The sequence below is a fragment of the Anas platyrhynchos genome, chromosome 29, assembly GCF_047663525.1.
Source record: "Anas platyrhynchos isolate ZD024472 breed Pekin duck chromosome 29, IASCAAS_PekinDuck_T2T, whole genome shotgun sequence".
In the NCBI taxonomy this organism is placed as follows: Eukaryota; Metazoa; Chordata; class Aves; order Anseriformes; family Anatidae; genus Anas; species Anas platyrhynchos.
The window spans coordinates 1,920,195-1,937,227 of record NC_092615.1 but is presented as its reverse complement, the minus strand read 5'-3'; the positions used below and the strand labels follow the sequence as shown (position 1 = coordinate 1,937,227).

The following is a 17,033-nucleotide window of genomic DNA, read 5'->3' as shown; positions in this document are numbered from 1 at the left end:
CGTGCAATACCCGGTGCAATGCCCCGCTCCGCGCCACTTCCCTCTCCCGCCACCAGGGGGCGCCCCCGCTCCCTTCTCCCGTTCCCCCCTCCCCAGCCGCCGCTCGGCTCTTTCCGGAGCGGCTCGGCCGAGGGGCGTGGCCCCGGCGGCGGGGAAGGGGCGTGGCCACGGGCCCTCCGCAACCCTTCGGAACCCTTCGGAACCCTTCGGAACCCTTCGGAGCCTTTCGGAGGCCTTCGGGGCTGTTCGGCCCCGTTCGGCCCTTTCCGGGGCGGGCTCGGGCCGTTCCGGCGCCGTTCGGGCCCTTCGGAGGCAGCAGCGGGGCTGGAGGCGAGCGGCGGCGGCGGCCCGGGGGGGCGGCGGAGAGGTGGGAACGGGACCGGGACCGGGGGCGGGAGGGGGGCAGGAGGGGGTGGGGAAGCGCCTGGGGGGGGCTGAGGGGGAGCTGCGGGTCCTGAGGGGGCTCTGAGGGGGAGCTGGGGGGGGGCAGCGGGGCCTGAGGGGGCCCTGAGGGGGCTCTGAGGAGGCCCTGGGGGGGGGAAAGGGCCCTGAGGGGGCTCTGGGGGGGTTCTGGGGGGGCTCTGAGGGGGCAGCTGGGCCCTAAGGGGGTCTTGAGGGGGTTCTGAAAGGGGGCAGCGCCTGAGGGGGCTCTGAGAGGGTCCTGAGGGGACCCTCAGGGGGCTCTGAGGGGGGGGGCAGCGCCTGAGGGGGTCCTCAGGGGGCCCTCAGAGGCTCCGGGGGGGGTCCTGAGGGGGCTCTCAGGGGACTCTGAAGGGGTCTTGAGAGGAGCAGAGGGTCCTGAGGGGGGCGCAGCGGACCCTGAGGGGGCGAAATGGGCCTTAAAGGGGTCCTAAGGGGGGGGCAACGAGCCCTGAGGGGGGTCCTGGGGGGGGGCACAGCGCCTGATCGGGCCCAGGCCCTGTCCCCTGTCCCCTCCTGGGGCTGTGCTGAGGCGTCCCCGTCCCCTCCGTGTCCCTCAGCACTACCGGGGCTGGCGCTGCCCGCCCCTCAGCCTGCAGAGCCCCCCCCCTCCCTCCCCAGATCCCATTGCAGGGACCCCCCTGGGTGCAGCCGGGGGTCGTGGGCAGCCTGTGTGAGGGCTGGGGCCGCTGCTCAGCGCCGTGGTGCTGGGCTGAGCTTCCCCAGCATGGGGCTCAGTGCCCTGGGGGGCAGCGATCCTCTTGGGGGGGGGTCACCAACACCTCACCCCCCAAATCCTAGCTCCTGGGATGGGGCCGACGCGGCTCCTTGCAGCAGGGTCCGTGCCCTGCGTGCCTCTGGCTCCTGGGGACACTCCGCAGCCCCTCGAAGGGGAAGTTTCCCATGGTCACAGACTTGCGAAAGGGAGAGGAATGGGAAATAAAAGCTGGGGGGGGGGGGGGAAATAATGCCTGAAGGAGCGGTGCGGGAGCTGGAGCGGCGCCGTGCAGCACCCGTGTGCCCGCTGTGGCGGGGGAATGGCTGCCTCGCCCGCCGTCAGCGCCCGGTTTTTATTGCCAGAGCAGCTCCGGGGGCCACTGGGGAGCTGGCCCTGTGACTTTCCCCTCTGTGAGAGCGAGAGAATGGAGACAGCTGAGTAAATATAGCCTAAATCGGCGCTTTCCCGGCCCTTCCGCCCGCCTTTCCCTCGCATGCGAAGGGGCTGGGGTGTCCCGGAGGCTGGCTTGGCCTCTGCTCCAGTCCCTGCCCCTTCCATGATGTGGGAAAGTCCAAGGGATGGTTGGGTTTCTTTGGTGACTCTCGGCTCTGACGCGCACAAATCCTGCTTCCAATTCCCCCTGCGGCGCTCGGCGGCGCCTGGTTCCTCCCGGGGGGGCGACCGCTGCCCCCAGACCCTCCTTTTATTTATTTATTTATTATTTTTAACCCCTTAGGAAAAGGGGTTGGGAACGTGGGCAAATCCTCTCTGCCCCTCGTCGGTTCTCGCCGGACAAAAGCTCCGGGCTGGGAGAGAAAACCGCAGCTCAGCTGGAATGCAGCGGGGAGCCGAGCCAGCTCGGAGCGGTGGCAGAGTGCCGGCGCTTCGGTGTGTTTATAATATAAAAAAAAAAAAGGAGTATTTATAATATCGGGGGCTCTTTGAATTCCTCTGAGGATATCTGGAGCGGCGGCTCGGCGCTGGAGCCGCGGGGTGAGGGGAGATAAAGGAGGAATGGAGCTGCAGGGTTTGGTGTCAGCCCCTATCCTAATAATCCTGCCCTGCTGCTGCGGTTCCCTCTCACCTCGTGGGTTGCTTCGTGCCGTGGCTGTGCTCGGAGGGCTCCTAACAAATTGTCACAGCGATCCCAGGGATCCCAGATCCCAGAGGGACCTGGTGCGAGGCACGTCGCCCTTCTCCACTCGGTGCCGGGGAAGCTTCCAGCCGAGCACAAGGCTCTGGAGGTGAGGAGGAGAAAGCTCCTGAGGTGGGTGAGCTCCAGCGGGAGCAAGAAGGGCGCTGGGTGAGGAGAAACCCGAGCAATTCCTCCAAAACTTCCTAAAGCACGAGGTCGGCAGCGGTCACGTATTTGGAGGAGTAACCGCGGCGTCCCCAGAGCTGCTGCTCACGGGGCCCTGCTGCGTGCTCTGCTGCATCAGAAGTGAGTTTTGGTGAGAAAAGAGCTGGAAACGGCTTCGGCTGCTCTGTGCCCCCCCTATGAGGCTTGGGGCAGGGGCAGCCCTGGCTCGGGACGGCACTCGCTGCTCGGAGGGAAGCACGAGGCAGCCTGGAAGCACAAACCCCAACCCTGAACCGTTTTTATCTCTCCCCCTGGTTCCATCGTCCTCCTTTCTCACCAAAGCAAGGTTCCTTCTCCTTCTTTGCAGCACCTCGCGGCTCAGGCCTTGATTTGGAGCTGGGTTCCCCCCTCCCCAGGATCTGATGTAACTTGGACGCATTTGGCCGTGCAGGCTGTCACAAACATCCCTTTTTTTTTTTTTTTCCAAATATTTTTATGCATTCTTTCGCCTCGCTGGAGGGAAAGCAACGCTTAGGCTCGCTTCGAGTCGAGCTGCACTTTGAACCGCGCTTGGAGCTGGCTTGAGAAGCTCAGGAACCGCGTTTTCAGCCTTAAGATGCTTTTCTTTAGGCACCAAAAGCCTCGCAGTGTGCTTTTTGTTCCGAGCTGATGCGTCGAACAAAGCAAGTCCTGACAGCAGCCCATGAATCGCCCGATTGTTTCTGGGCACAGCGATAGATGGACCGAAGGTATTTTGATGGTGGGGGGGTTTTGGGGGAGCCCACCGAGCACGGACACACACACGAGGCTTCCTCCCTGCGAGCCTGGAGCTGGGCCCAGCCAAAATTTTGCTGGAGAGCTGCTGGAAACCCGGCGCACGCAGAGCCCCCAGCTCCAGACGTGTGCTTGCAGCAGGCAGGCTCGTGCGTGTCCCGCGCTCCCAGCACCTCCTGCCTCCTTCCCGAGCTCGCCTTCCCTCCAAACATCTGTTTAAGGGCTTGGGGAAACGCGTGGTCCCTTCCCCCTCCCCAAAAACATGCCTGCTCCCTGCCGTCGCCGTCCCACGGGGGCTTTTTGGGGTTTGGAGCCGGGTGCTCCTCGCCCTCCGTCACCGCTCGCAGCACGGGGAGGCAGGGGAGCCTGGCGCTGGGTGAATTCCCCCAGATTTTTGGGTGCTGGGGCGTGGGGAGCAGGGCAGCCCAGAGCCAGGGCTGCGAGCAGCTCCTCGCCTTGTGCAAGAGCCGGCGCCGGGCTGGAGGGAGCCAGAAGCTGTGGGACCTGCTCCTCGGGGAGCCTCGGGAGCTCCAGGGCCACGCTCTGCTCTCCAAAGCCACTGAACGAGTTCGCCTCGGTGCCAAAATCCCGGTGTGGAAGCCGGGGAGGTGCCGGCCCCGCTGCCTCGGGGCACGTTTTGGGCTCTGTCCTTGCTGGGATTGCTCTGCCTCAGACCCCAGTAGGCAGAGCTCAGAGGGGTGAGGGGCAGGCAGCGGAGCACAGCCGTAAATCTGCGCTCCGGGTCGTGGAGTTGTATTTTCCTGGCTGGAATGGGATTTGGGAAACAGGTGAGGTTTGGGTTTCTGGGCCAAAGCAGCTCGAGCCGTCAGCAGGACCCGCAGCGTTTCGGCAGGGGCACTGGGAGCACTGGTTTCTAGCTGCGGCCGCCCCGTTGCCTTTGAGGTCCCTTCCTCAGCTCTGGGGCTCAGCCCGAGGGAGCTGGAAAGGGCAGGGAGGGGATGGGAAAGGGGCCGTGCATGGCTGGGGGGGGGAATGCCCCGGCTCAGCAGCCCTCCAACAACGTGTCACAACCCAGGTCTGTTCCTTTTGGTGGCTTTCTGGGCCGGGCAGGCACCCTCATCCTTCCATTTATCTCCATTTCAATAGCTCAGAGGCAGGTAGCAGCTCGAAGCAGGCTCGAAGGCTTCTAAAGATCCAATTTCACCCGAAAAGGTGAAATTCCCTGGGCACCACCTCCCGCATAAAGGCCGTCCTGTCCCTCTCGCTGCGCCCTCGCTCGCAGAAGCGCTGCGCGGAGAGCAGGGGAGGAGGTGTCCTCCCTGTGAGCAGCCGCCGGCTCCTCTCTCCCCTTTATGGTTGTTTTTTTTTTTTTTTTTGGAGTGCAAATTCGCTCTCAGCATGTCCTGGCAAGGAGCGCCCGGATGCAGGGCTCGGCAGGAGCCTGGCAGGACGAAGAGCGAGCGCTGCCTCACCGGCACGAGCCCCCTGCTCCATCCTGGGGGGCTCGGGGCGCCGTGCTGGGTGGTGACACTCCACATTTTTCTCCCCACAGGTGCTGGGGAGGCAGAAGCAGCATGCCCTGTGGCTCTCGGCTCTCAGCTCTCACCCTCCAGGCTCCGGGAAAGCCGCCTCTCTTGTGGTGAACGGGACCCGGCCGCGTTTCTCCGCCGCATGCCCGCTCGCGAGCGCTGGATTATGGTCGTCTCCTTCTCCCTCTGCTCCATCATCTGGCTGAATCGCGGCTTCAAGCTGAGGAAAAGGGGCTGCACCTAAGCACCCCGGGGCGCTGGGACCGGGCTCCCCGAGGCGCCGCTTCGTGCAGAGACCTCTGGAGAGCGCCGATGGGGGAGAGCTGCCCCTGAGGGCTCGCCTCTCCAAGCAGAGAAAGCTCGGAGCCGCTCTCGCCATGGCCGAGAGGATGGGCAGCACCGACGGCTTCCAGTACCGCGCCCTCTACCCCTACCGCAAGGAGCGCGAGGAGGACATCGACCTGCTGCCCGGAGACATCCTGGTGGTCAGCAAGGGGGCCCTGCAAGCCTTGGGCTTCAAGGACGGCGACGAGCAGAACCCCAACCAGATCGGCTGGATCCTGGGTGTCAACGAGAGGACCAAGCAGAAGGGCGACTTCCCCGGCACCTACGTGGAGTACGTGGGGCCTGTGAAGATCTCCGTCCCTTCGCACCGGCCCCGGGTGCAGAGACCCCTGCCCGCCACACCGGGGGCTGGCGGCTGCCGGCTGCAGGAGGCTCCAGAGCAAGGTAAGCTCTGCCAAGTGCCTCTTTCACTGCCCGGCAGCTGAGCTGCTCGGGTTTTGTGTGCTCACGCTCAGCCTTGGCCAAAAAGCCAGCTCTTTGTTCCTGCCGTGCTCTGAGCTCCTTGGTGCTGCTTCTAGGGCGAGCCCCGTCCCGCTGTAACCTCTCCAAAATCCTTCCCTGGCCCACAGCCAGCGCCATGGATCCCCTCTCCCTGCCCTGCCGAGGTTTTGCCCCGCTCCTTCCCTCAGGAAAAAAAAATCCTGACCTCTCCCACCCGCCTCCCTGCCTCTGCCGCTCCCTGCCAAGCGCCTCCTGGCCCCGCTGAGACTCACAATTCCTCCTCTCTGGGCAGGAGGAGGAAAGTCCGGGTGGAGGAGAGGACTTGCAGAGCTGCAGCTAATCGCTCGCCTGCCTGGCACCGCTCCCTGTCCACGGGTGGCAGGGCTGGGGCTGGGCACGGGCACAGCCAGGCTTGGCACTGCCTGGAGAGCTGCATCCCGTGCTTTTTCTGCCTTTTTCTTTCTTTTCTGTCCCATCAGACGCTGGACGGACCCTCTTTGGGGTCCTGAGAGGTGGAAAGGAGCACGAGGCAGGGTGCTGGGGCCGGGTGTCTCGTTGCTGCGCCCCTCGGGGTTGGGGACATCTCCATGGGGTGGGCACACGGCCGGGGGTGGCAGTGGGTGCCGCTGACCTGTCACCCCGCTCCCAAGCTGCCCACACAAGGCTCAGCTCCTCCCGGGAGCCTGGGGCACGCTCTGGGGTGGCCGTGTTGGCCCTGGTGTGTTTTATTTATTTAATTTATATATTTTTTTGCAACCCAGAAGTTGTACGGAAGCCAAGCCCGTGGTAGTTCTTTGCGGGCTGCCTGCCCCGCTGGGGTGAGGCCTGCCTGGGAGGTGCACAGACGGCTCCTGGCTGCCCCCACGCAGCTCGCAGCCGCCTCAATTCCTGCCCTGCTCCTTCCTGGGGCTGTCCTGGCCTCCAGCAGTCCCTCAGCCCCTCCGCCACGCACGGGTGCATGGCCACGAGGCAGAGCGGCGAGGCCTGGCTCTTTCCGAGGCTGAATTTGAGCCCCTGGTGTGTTGGCGTTCACCTTCTGCAGAGAGCACGAGCGGAAAATGCGGCTCGGAAATATTTCCGCAGCCTCCCCGGCCGCGCTCTGAGTGCCCTTGTTCCCTCGGCCCTGCCCGGAGCACGGCGGGCTCAGGACCCGCTGCTGGCAGCCAAAAACACGAGCTGCTGCCTGCTGAAGCGGCACATTCCCGGCCAGGCCACGTGGGGAGCTCAGATTTTTTATTTCTCCCTTCCGAGGGTCAGGCCCAGCCCCAAGCAGCACCGTGCAGGACCCCGTCCTGCCCCGGGGACACCGGGGTGGCTCTTTGCACGGCCCTGCTGTGGTTGTGGGGTCCTCCTGCAGCAATTTGGGGTCTCGCCGAACTGCTCCTTTCTCCTCAGCACTGCCCTGAGCTGCTTTGTGCCCCCTGTTGAGGCCATGGGGCCACGAGGCTCAGCCGGGCACACACTGGGCAAGTTGTGGTCACAGCCGTGACACCGGGGCCACATTTCACAATCCAGCAGCCCGTGCTGGCTGTCCCCACAGACCTCCAACTTCCCCCGGTGCCGGGGGAGCCTCGTGCCCTGCCTGGTGCTCAACCTGGCTCTGCTCTCGCTCCCTCTGGCAGCCTCGTAGCCGGGCGTGCGCGCTCCTGCCCCGGCCTGCGTCACCCTGAGCGCAGGGAAGGGTGCCCGGGGCCCTGCCGAGCCAGCCCCGAAGCCACCACGCCGCAGCACGTAGGCTCCCCGCCTTGGCAGCTCCTCCACACGGCCCCGTGATCCAGCTGCAGCTCCCAGCTCCGGCTCCAGCTCGCCGAGAGGCGCCTCGGGCGCAGCAGCAGCAGCAGCAGCAGCAGCCCCAGCGGGCGGCGTGCCGCAGCCCTTCCCACGCTGCCCCCACCCCATTACAGACCCGAGGCGGCGCTGAAACACCGTTGCTCCACGCGGGGCCGTGCCCTGGGTCCTCGTGGAGAGGGTTTGGGAGTGCTCAGCTGCGGTGGGGAGGCCTCGTGGGGCTCGGGCATGTGGAAATCGCCGCCTGCCCGCGGCTCCCCCCACCCCAAAGGGCAGAGGGGTCCCATGCCGTGGGTTCCCGTGCCCCGTACCAGCTTGCACAGAGGAGGCCGTGGGGTAGCGGGGAGGGGGAGGCAGCGAGAGGGCCGGTTTCCATGTTCAGCGAGCAATCGAGGGCAGGAATTTGCTGACGCAGCGCTCTGCCTGAATCGCTGCATTAATCACAGCTCAGCGCCGCGAGCGAGCTCCCCGGCCGCGCCGCTCCGCCAGCCCCGTGCCGCGTCCTGGCCCGGGCAGAGGCTGAGCCTGGCCGGAGCTCCAGAGCCCGAGTAACCCCTGCGGTGCTTGCCCGGGTGTCCTCAATCCCCGGGGTGCTCAGGGAGGTAAATTCAGCTCTGCAGAAAGCAGCGGGGACCCCTTGACGTGCGTGCACCCCACTGTGCTCTGTAGGGCTCCGAGCAAGGCTGGGCTCAACAAGTGCTGTGCGGGTTTTGGGGCCAGCTCGCGGGCTCCGTGCGGTGTTTGCGGGGCTGTGGCTGGCAGCAGGGGCCGGGCTTTCCCTGCTCAGGGACATCACTGCTGGGAGCAGCGTTGGTTGTGTCCATCCCTGGCTCTGTTTCGGGCCGAGCTGGGTCTGACGCCTCCTTTCTCTCTCCCTCCTCCCCAGGGTCTCCTCTCCCCGACCTGCAGGAGCAGTTCAGTCCCCCGGAGATCGCGCCGCCACTGCTGGTGAAGCTGGTGGAAGCCATCGAGAAGAAAGGTAGGGGCCCGAGAGCCGCGGTGAGGCCGGGGGGGGGGAAGGCAGCTGCTGTGCAAAGCTGCTGGCGTTGGACCGAGCTCAGCGCGACACACGGCACGCAGCTGCCTGCAGGAGGGGGGCCTCCCGCTCCTCCCTGGCCTCAAATTTGGGTCCCCAGGGTCCAGCCTGACCCCACTGTGCCGTCCTGATCCGAATTGCTCGTGTTGCAGCACTGGGTTCGCAACGGGACACCCACGCAGCCCGGCTGGGTGCTGGGCAAGCTCTCCTGGGGGCTACAGAGCACCCTACCCTAAATCCGTGCCGTGAGGGCGCTGAGCCAGGGCTTGGAGCTGCAGCGGGGCGTCCCGGGGGCCACGGGGGGGCTGTGGCAGCATCTGTGGGAGCCAGCTGGGCTGGCAACGGGGCTGGCAACGGGGCTGGCTGTAAAACGGCCGCGCGCGAGCCGCGGGGCTCACAGCTCACAGCAGCTCCTCGCTTCCGCAGGGTTAGACAGCGAGATGTTGTACAGGACATCTGGCTCCGAACTGAGGCAAGCTCTGAGAACCGGTAAGAACCAGCTCGTCGCGGCGAGGAGGCGAACGGGCTCAGATGGAGGAGATTAGGGGATGTGACAGCGCCAGCACTAATGCAATCCAGGCCGGGCTCGCCTGTCCCCGGCAGTTCCTGACTGCCGGCACGCTGCCTGCGGGGCTGGGCCTGCCCTGTCCTGCCCCGGCCCCTTCTTTTTTCGTGCTGGGGACAGGATGGGACAGGACGGGGGGATTCCTGTGGGGGCGAAGGGACGCGGCACCAGCTGGGGGGCTCGTAGTGAATTCCCCACACATCTCCTGCTGTCTCTTTGGGGTACCCTGCGCTCAGGGTGCTGCAGAGGCTCCTTTGGCTCTGTCCCGCCACGAACGAGCAGGGGAGGATCTCGGAGCTCAGCCTGGGGGCTGGAGCCGTGGCATTTTCCTCACATTTTCCCCATATGTGGCCGGTCGGCTGTCTCCCTCTCCACATACATCTCTAACAGCAGCAGCAAGGAACAAAAAGCTCTGACCCGCAGAAGGTGCGGGCACACCAAATTACCTCTGTGCCCTCCTGGGGGAGCCTGAGGCAGCGTGATGTGGGACATGGGCATGGCAAGGAGGTCTTGGCCGTGTGGGCTGCTTGGCTCTGAGAGCTCTGTGCTCCCCTGGGGGTCTCGGGTGCCGCATCCCAGGCGCTCTGGCTGGCCAGGGGGGTTGCAGCGAGTGTGGGCTGCGTCCCCGCAGGAGCAGAGCTTGCAGCGAGTTCAGGGCTGTTTGTGCAGATCCCCGCAGCCCAGCCGTGCCTGGGGTTTTGTGGCTGCTTTGTGGCCTGACCCCATGTGCCTGGCTTCACCGTGCTGACCCCCCCCAAACTCGCTGCGCTCCTGCTGTGCCGTGGGATGGCTGCGAGGTGCTGGCAGCACCGGGGCTGCCTCCTGGGCGCCCGGGGTGTGCGCCCACCACCCATGGGAGATCTCTGCCCTGGCAGATTGGAGCCTGGGCGACCTGGAGCCCTTTGACGTGCACTCCCTGGGCGAGGCGCTGCGCGGCTACCTGCAGGACCTGCCTTCCCCCGTGGTGCCCGTGGCGGTGCACGGAGACATCCTTCGTGTCCTGCAGGGTAAGGGCCTCCCCGGCCACGCTTGGGGATGGGGACACGGGTGGGATGGATGTGTTCGGGTTACTAAAACAGATCCTGTCCCTATGGGGTCCCTCACACGGCTTCTGCTGCTGACAGCGCTCCCACCCCGTGGCTGCCAGCGCGTGGAGCGCGGTGCTGGCTGTCCCAGCCCTCCCCATCGTGTCTTGCTTCTCTCCCCAGAGGTTCCCCAGCCGGAGAATTGCCGGAAACAGCTGCTGCTGGCCCTGGAGTCGCCTGCGGTCCCACTCCAGAACACGCTCACCCTGCAGTTCCTGCTCCGGCATCTGGGGAAGGTATCACAGCAGGCCGAGAGCAACAACCTCCACCCTCGGGCCCTGGGAGAGATTTTCGGCCCCCTTCTCCTCCGGCTGCCTGGCGCCAGGTACGTGAGGCTCTCGGGTCCGTGCCGCGTGCCCTGTGCCGGCCGCTTTGCCTGCCAGGACGAGGAGCCCAGGCTGATCTCACTGGTTCCTCTCTCCCCACAGCCCAGAGCTGAGCCCTGACTTCTCCGTGCTTTTTCTGGAGATGCTTCTGCAGCTGAAGGAGTTGGAGCCGGAACAGCTGCCTCCAGGTACCGTCCCCAGTGGCTGAAACGCCCCCTTGGGGCCCGAGGCACTGCCGTTTGTGCTCCGTGGGCGTGGATTTTGCCTCCACAAGCAGATTGCCGAGGGCTTTCTGTAGCCCAGCTGTGCTCGGATGCCTCCTGGAGGTGCTGATCTCTGGCTGTAGATGTGCCTGGAGCAGCTCCTGGCAGCGCAGCGGCCAAGTGGGGCTTCCCAGGACAGTCACTGAAGGGAGAGGGGGACTTGGAGCTCCAAGGGTGGGGAGCTGGGACTTGGGCCAGCCCAAATTCAACCCCTCCTCAACCCTGCTTCTCTTACAGCGTTGCCTCCAAAGCCTCCGAAGCCAAAGCCCAGCGCCGCCAGCCTGGCCAACGGGAACAGCGTGCCCTTGCAGGACGCCGAGTGGTATTGGGGTGACATTTCCCGGTAAGGGGGTGGCCGGCAGCTCCAGCTCTGTGTGCCCACCCTGTCGGGTTTGGGGCAGCTCTGGCTGTGCCTCACAAGCCGTGACAATCATCCCTATCCCTCGCAGGGAGGAAGTGAACGAGAAGCTGCGGGACACGCCGGACGGTACCTTCCTGGTGCGGGATGCTTCCAGCAAGATCCAGGGCGAGTACACGCTCACACTCAGGTAGGAAACTGGGATCTCCCAGAGCCTCTGCTGCTCTGGGGCGAAGCCATTGGCTTGTATCCATGTGCTTGTGGCAGCTGGGACGTCGGGCTGGCACAAGGGACGCATCCAGGCGCTGCGGTGGTGATAAACACCCTCTGCTCTCCCCTCCTCTCTGCAGGAAAGGAGGCAACAACAAGCTGATCAAGATCTTCCACCGGGAAGGCAAGTACGGCTTCTCGGAGCCCCTGACTTTTGGCTCGGTGGTGGAGCTCATCACACATTACCGGCACGAGTCGCTCGCCCAGTACAACGCCAAGCTGGACACGCGGCTGCTCTACCCCATCTCCAAGTACCAGCAGGTGAGGTCCGTGCTGCAGGGACAGCCCGAAACAGGGGCATCCATCATCCCGGCCCTCTGGTAAACGCAGCGCCTCTTCCCCGTGCTGGGACGTTGCTTTGTGGGGCACCCTGCAGGGCTGGTGGGGTTTTTGGGGGGCCTGTTACCTTGTAGAGGGGCAGGAGCGGGTCCTGACTGAGGCTGTGTGTGTGGCAGGACCAAGTGGTGAAAGAGGACAGCGTGGAAGCCGTGGGAGAGCAGCTGAAAGTCTATCACCAGCAGTACCAGGACAAGAGCTGGGAGTACGACCTGCTGTACGAGGAGTACACGCGCACGTCCCAGGTACGCGTCCCCGGGGGGCACACATGGGGCACAGAGAGCAGAGGCTGGGCACCCACTGCCCCATTTGTCTGCTCCTGGGTTCCAGGGGGCCCCTCAGACAACAGGCTTTGAAGTGGGGGATATTTTGACTGCACTGAGGACAGTGCTGGATGGGGAGGGGGGTGGGAAGGGGCTGCAGACGGGCAGAAACCTGCCCAAATCCTCGCCGCTTCCTCAGCTCTCCACTCTCTCCGAATTCAGGAGCTGCAGATGAAGAGGACGGCAATCGAGGCCTTCAACGAGACGATCAAGATCTTCGAGGAGCAGTGTCAGACGCAGGAGAAGTGCAGCAAGGAGTACATCGAGCGCTTCCGGAGGGAGGGCAACGAGAAGGAGGTGCAGCGGTGAGGACTGGGGGCAGCAGTGACCTGCCCTGCCTGGGGAAGGGCTCCTGGGGCTGGGGGGAGATCGTGGGGGCTCGGGGCAGAGCTGAGGCACGCGCTGTCCTCGGCGCTCCTGCTGCGGGCGGGAGCTGGCAGGCTGCCTCCTCCGCCTCCCCCACTTTGGCTCACAGCCGAATTTCCCCCCCCTCTCCCGCCCTTTCTTCTCCTCCCAGGATCCTCATGAACTCGGAGAAGCTGAAATCTCGCATCACGGAGATTCACGACAGCAAGATGAAGCTGGAGCAGGACCTGAAGAAACAAGCCTCGGAAAACCGGGAGATCGACAAGCGCATGAACAGCCTCAAGCCTGACCTCATGCAGCTGCGCAAACTGCGGGACCAGTACTTGGTGTAGGTAGCTCCTACCCCCGCGGAGGGCTGGCAGAGGGGCCCTGCTCCCCCTCCAGCCCGGCCCAGGAGCCTTCCAGCTGGCTCCTCGAGGGCTTTGAGGCTTGTTGGACCGGCTCACGGGGCTGCTGCGTGCAGCGGCTTCAGGGAATGGCGGCTTCTCAAAGGGGGGAGGCTGCTGCCCTCTGGCGATGGCTGCGGGAGCGCTGCCTCTCCTGAGCTCTGCCTCTCCTTCCCCAGGTGGCTGACGCAGAAAGGTGCCCGGCAGAAGAAAATCAACGAGTGGCTGGGCATCAAGAACGAGACGGAGGAGTGAGTGTCCCCGCTCGCGTGTCGGGGGGCGTGTGGGGGGGGGGGGGCTGTTCCAGAGCCTCGGGCAAATCCCATCGCCGTGTCTGGGAGCTGAGGATGAATTCCCTGCTGGGAGGAGTGCTGGCAGGGGAGATGCTGGGGGGCCACGTGCCTGAAGTGAGGGTCCCTGACACCCTGTGCGTGTGCTCGATTGCAGTCAGTACTCCATGATGGACGACGAGGAGGAGCTGCCTCACCACGAGGAGCGGACGTGGTACGTGGGGAAGATCAACCGGCTGCAGGCCGAGGAGATGCTGTGCGGCAAGCGGGACGGCACCTTCCTGATCCGCGAGAGCAGCCAGAAGGGGTGCTACGCCTGCTCCGTGGTGTGAGTACCTCCGGGGGGTCGGGGCTGCCAGCTCAACACGTGGGGAGCACAGACGGGCAGAGGGAGACGTGGCAGGATGGGGCTGGCACCCGCCGCGCTCCCGTGTCGCCCTGCCCTTCTCCTGCCAGATGCTGGAGGCTGGCGGAGGCGTCAGCTGGCAGGCTGGGCTTCCCCCAGCTCTCCCGTCTGCCTCAGCTCCTCGTGCCAGGGCCAGACGTTGTCTTTGGGCTGCTCCTGCTTGTGCCCCGCCATCGTTCTCCCCGCGGGGGTTCCTCGCTCGCCGCTAACCCGCGCTCCCTTCTCTCCCCGGCAGGGTGGACGGTGACACCAAGCACTGCGTCATCTATAAGACGGCGTCTGGCTACGGCTTCGCGGAGCCCTACAACCTCTACGCCTCCCTCAAGGACCTGGTCTTGCACTACAAGCACACGTCCCTGGTGCAGCACAATGACTCCCTGAATGTCACGCTGGCTCACCCGGTCCTTTCCCAGCCACCCGCCAGATGAGCAGCCCGTGCACAACACAACAGCTGCCTTCAGCTTCTCCCCAGGGCACTGCTTTCTGGCTCTGGACTCTTGCACCCTGTATAGTTGAGTCTCTGTGCTCCTGCCCCTCCAGAGCCTCCGAGATGTCTGTGACCGTTCCTGGTGTCCCTTTTTTGGTCAGTAGCTGAAACCCGTGTTGGCTGATGGGACAAAAAAGGCTGGGCTGTTGCCTCCCAGTGGGCTCCAGTCCTTAGGAGGTGGGATCCAGTTGGAATTGAACCGCTGTGGGCGAGCACAGCCCTTCCCCTTCCCCGACAAACAGGTCAGACCCCTTCTTGCTGGCAGGTTGCCCCGCTATGCATCACCGTAGAGCTAGATCCCGATTCCCCTGCGCTCTGGTGCAGGTCACTGCTGCTCTGGGCGAGGGGCTCCCTGCCCCGGGCGCTGGAGAAGGCAGAGGAGGAGCCTCCGCCGAGCGTACGCGTCCTCCGCTCTCCCTTCCCTCGGTGACTTCGTGGGCTGGGGTGGGAGCTGGTGTCTGGTACGAGGGCTGCTGCTCCGCTGTGCAGAGACTCGGTTTCACCAAGAGAAAAGTGTCCATGGGGCGGCGGGCGTGCCGGGGAGGGGGCTTCGTGGCCGAGGTCCCCGCTCCGTGCTGTGCTCCTTCTCCCTGGTGTCGTAGCCCCCTCCTGAGCGTTGCTGCCAGGGCAGGGAGGACCCGGCAGGCGATGAATCTCTCCCCTTAGTTGTGCCAACTAAGCTGTGAAACCCCCGTTGGTACCCGGGGCGCGCAGCTCTTTGTTCTCCTGGTTGTCTTTGGTGAATCTCTGCGAGCGCAACCCGTTGAAGCTAACTGTAGCTCTGTAAATATGGTTCTTTTTGTAATCAGCTGCTTTCTACCTAGTCCCGGCGGGTGCTCAGCTCCCACTCCCACCTGCAAGCGCGTGGGCAGCATCCATCCGGGCTGCTGCAGGGCTCGGCTCCTGCCAGCTGGAGCAGGAGGGGGTTCGGAGCCCGCCGCACACTACGAGCCCGACGCAAAATGAAGGACCTCTGCTGCAGGAGGACGGTATCTCCGCTGGGCCTCGGGGCCTTAGCACGTAGAAATGTATATGCATGATGTGGAACTGTGTATGCAAAGCACTTATATTCGTCAGTACTGTATGGGGACTGGATGGGGAGGGGGGGGTGTCGCTGTAGGGGTGCCCCTCGCAGCTGGCAGGCACGGGCAGGGCTTTGCAGAAAAATTTCTGGCTTTGCAGAAATTGCTGAGCGCAATTTTTGGGTTTGTAAAAGCTGCACCCGAGCCTGTGAGCCGAGGCCGTGGTGGTTTCTGCTTTACGGGGTTATCCGGTCTGCCTGGATTGAGCAGAGCATTGGTCGTCCTCTCTGATTTGCCTGAGAGGCTCTTCCCCTTTCCTTGCCGGGACCTCCGGAAGGGCTTGGGGATGCTGTAGGTTTTGCTGCTTCTGCTTTGTGGTGCAGCTCGCTCTGCGGGGCGCCCTGCACACCCAGTGCCAGAGCACGGTGCGTTCGCATGTCCTCTGCCTGTGTCCCATCCTCCACGCACCGCCTGCAGCAGGGCCTGCCCCGTTCCTATCCCTCGCTCTCCCTCTTCCCCCGGTCACCTCTGCTGCTCGTGCAGGTCCGGGAAGGTTCCCAGATCCTTTTGGATCCTTTTGGGGTCTGGGGTTGTTGGAGCAAACGTCACGTTCCCCTTTTTTGCGGCAGCTCTCCCACGCTCAGCTGTACAGACCCTGTTCCCTGCTCTGTGGCCCTGGGCTCTGTTTTGGGGTTCCCCTCTTTTGTCAGTGCTCGGTGCTATCGCTCGGGGGCTCACCTGGCAAAAGCCAGCAGTGGCAGTTAAGGGAATGGTTTGGGCTCAGAAACACGAGATCGGGGCAGGTGGGAGCAGGGCCGCCAGCCCCTGTGCTCGGAGCGCAGACACAGAGCCCCCCCAGGGTCTGTGGGGTGCTGGGACACCCCAAAGCCTTGGGCTGGGCTCCTGCCTTGCAGGGTGGGCTGTGGTGGGCTCCTCCAGCCCCTTTCCCCCCCCACAACCCCACCTAGCTGAGCTCGGGGCCGGTCCCACGCCAGCCACCGCGTTTGGGTTTCCATGTCTCAGCGCTTCGCTCGGTGCTTCCCCAGGGCTTTGCTGCCGAGGAAATTCCAGCTTCCCGTGACAGCGTTGGTTTTATTTTTAATTTTACCCTCCTGGCCGAATTTCTGCTTTTCCCCACGCCATCCCTGCCTGCCCCCAGCTGCAGCAGGACGATGGTGGCCCCGCCGCGTCTTCCAGCGCCGCCCTCACCGCGGGTCTGGCCCCAGCAGGGCCGTGCTCGTGGTCTTGTGTGCAGTGAGGAGGAACGAGCCCTTCCCCAGGGCTGCCATTTCCCTGACAGTGCTCGATTCGGCTCTCAGAACCGCTGCTTCGCCCCTCTGTCCCCGGCGGGTGGAAGAACCAAGCCCCGAGCTCCCTGCAGCGCGGCTCCCCCCAGAATAAGCTAGTTTGTGATTTGTCTTTTTGATGCTTTCGCTCGTGCTTGTCCGCGCCTCCGGGTTAACCAGGTAGTGATGTGTTTTCGAGGCCCTGGGCTGTGCTTTGCTGCTTGTCACCCGCATGTCCCCCACCCAAAACCGCGTGCCCACGTCCCATGGGTGCACTGCGGCCGTCCCTGCTCCTTGGGGCACAGCTCGGCACTTCCAGGGGGCGAGGGCAGCCCCCGGCATCGCGGCGAGGTCCCAAAAAACCGCGTCCAACCCCTCCTGCTTCGGGTCGGCTCGCGTTGCTCCGAGCCCCCCGCCGTAACCCCGAGGGCTCTCGTGTCACCGGAGAGTGGCCGGAGGTGGCACGGGTGTCCCCGACCGCTTTGTGCTCGGAGAGGACGTGGCGGCTGTGTGAGCGCTACTGAGATTTTTTAGTTCTTTAGGTATATGCAATAATAAATACTCCTAACTTGCCACTTCAGCTGTTCGTTACCAGCAGTAGTTTCTCTTTGCTCTTTCTGTTGATGTTTACTAATGTAAACCCAGTATTTGTTACTGTAAGGATTTTTGTACGGTACTTCGAAAAAAGGAAAAAAAAGGAGAAAAAAAAATGACAAAAACACAAATAAAACAGAATTAATGATGTGGCTGCGGGCGTTTCTTTGCGGGGGAGCAGGGGTCTCCCAGGGGACCAGAGGCAGGAAAGGGCAGAGGGGGGGGGCCCAAAGGGGCAAGAACCGTCCGGAAACGCCTGGCTGCAACCAGCAGGGGAAGTACCAGCTTCCTCCTCCTCCGCCCCCAAAACCAAACCCAGGAATGGGTTTGGGCAGCACCCACGGCCCTGGTGCAGAGC

The 17,033-nt window shown here is 64.2% G+C and overlaps 2 protein-coding genes across 3 annotated transcripts; both read left to right on the top strand.

Moving 5' to 3' along the window:
• The first annotated feature begins 216 nt into the window (after nt 1-216).
• Nucleotides 217-16,825, top strand: PIK3R2 (phosphoinositide-3-kinase regulatory subunit 2). 2 transcript variants are annotated; one of them, XM_027472381.3, is made up of 16 exons: nt 217-367; nt 4,726-5,431; nt 8,163-8,255; nt 8,739-8,801; nt 9,753-9,884; nt 10,086-10,287; nt 10,391-10,476; nt 10,789-10,894; nt 11,001-11,099; nt 11,260-11,440; nt 11,635-11,760; nt 12,001-12,143; nt 12,356-12,532; nt 12,770-12,841; nt 13,038-13,208; nt 13,522-16,825. In XM_027472381.3, exons 2-16 carry the CDS (start codon nt 5,080-5,082, stop codon nt 13,712-13,714), a joined length of 2,196 nt encoding a protein of 731 aa, XP_027328182.1. In that variant the 5' UTR covers nt 217-367; nt 4,726-5,079; the 3' UTR covers nt 13,715-16,825. The 2 variants fall into 2 exon arrangements, with proteins under 2 accessions (XP_027328182.1, XP_071885353.1); XM_072029252.1 differs by lacking the exons at nt 217-367; nt 4,726-5,431 and adding an exon at nt 7,828-7,878.
• LOC139999760 (uncharacterized) lies at nt 595-4,717 on the top strand. The gene is made up of 2 exons (XM_072029253.1): nt 595-2,382; nt 2,483-4,717. Exon 2 carries the CDS (start codon nt 3,475-3,477, stop codon nt 4,387-4,389), a length of 915 nt encoding a protein of 304 aa, XP_071885354.1. The 5' UTR covers nt 595-2,382; nt 2,483-3,474; the 3' UTR covers nt 4,390-4,717.
• Nucleotides 16,826-17,033: the final 208 nt, after the last annotated feature.

Excerpts from the sequence above, each read along its gene's own strand:
- LOC139999760 (XM_072029253.1), top strand. The coding sequence starts at position 3,475 with ATGCCTGCTCCCTGCCGTCGCCGTCCCACGGGGGCTTTTTGGGGTTTG.
- PIK3R2 (XM_027472381.3), top strand. The coding sequence starts at position 5,080 with ATGGCCGAGAGGATGGGCAGCACCGACGGCTTCCAGTACCGCGCCCTC. Across the intron at positions 12,842-13,037 it reads ATCAAGAACGAGACGGAGGA|TCAGTACTCCATGATGGACG; the intron begins GTGAGTGTCCCC and ends GCTCGATTGCAG. Across the intron at positions 13,209-13,521 it reads TGCTACGCCTGCTCCGTGGT|GGTGGACGGTGACACCAAGC; the intron begins GTGAGTACCTCC and ends TCTCCCCGGCAG.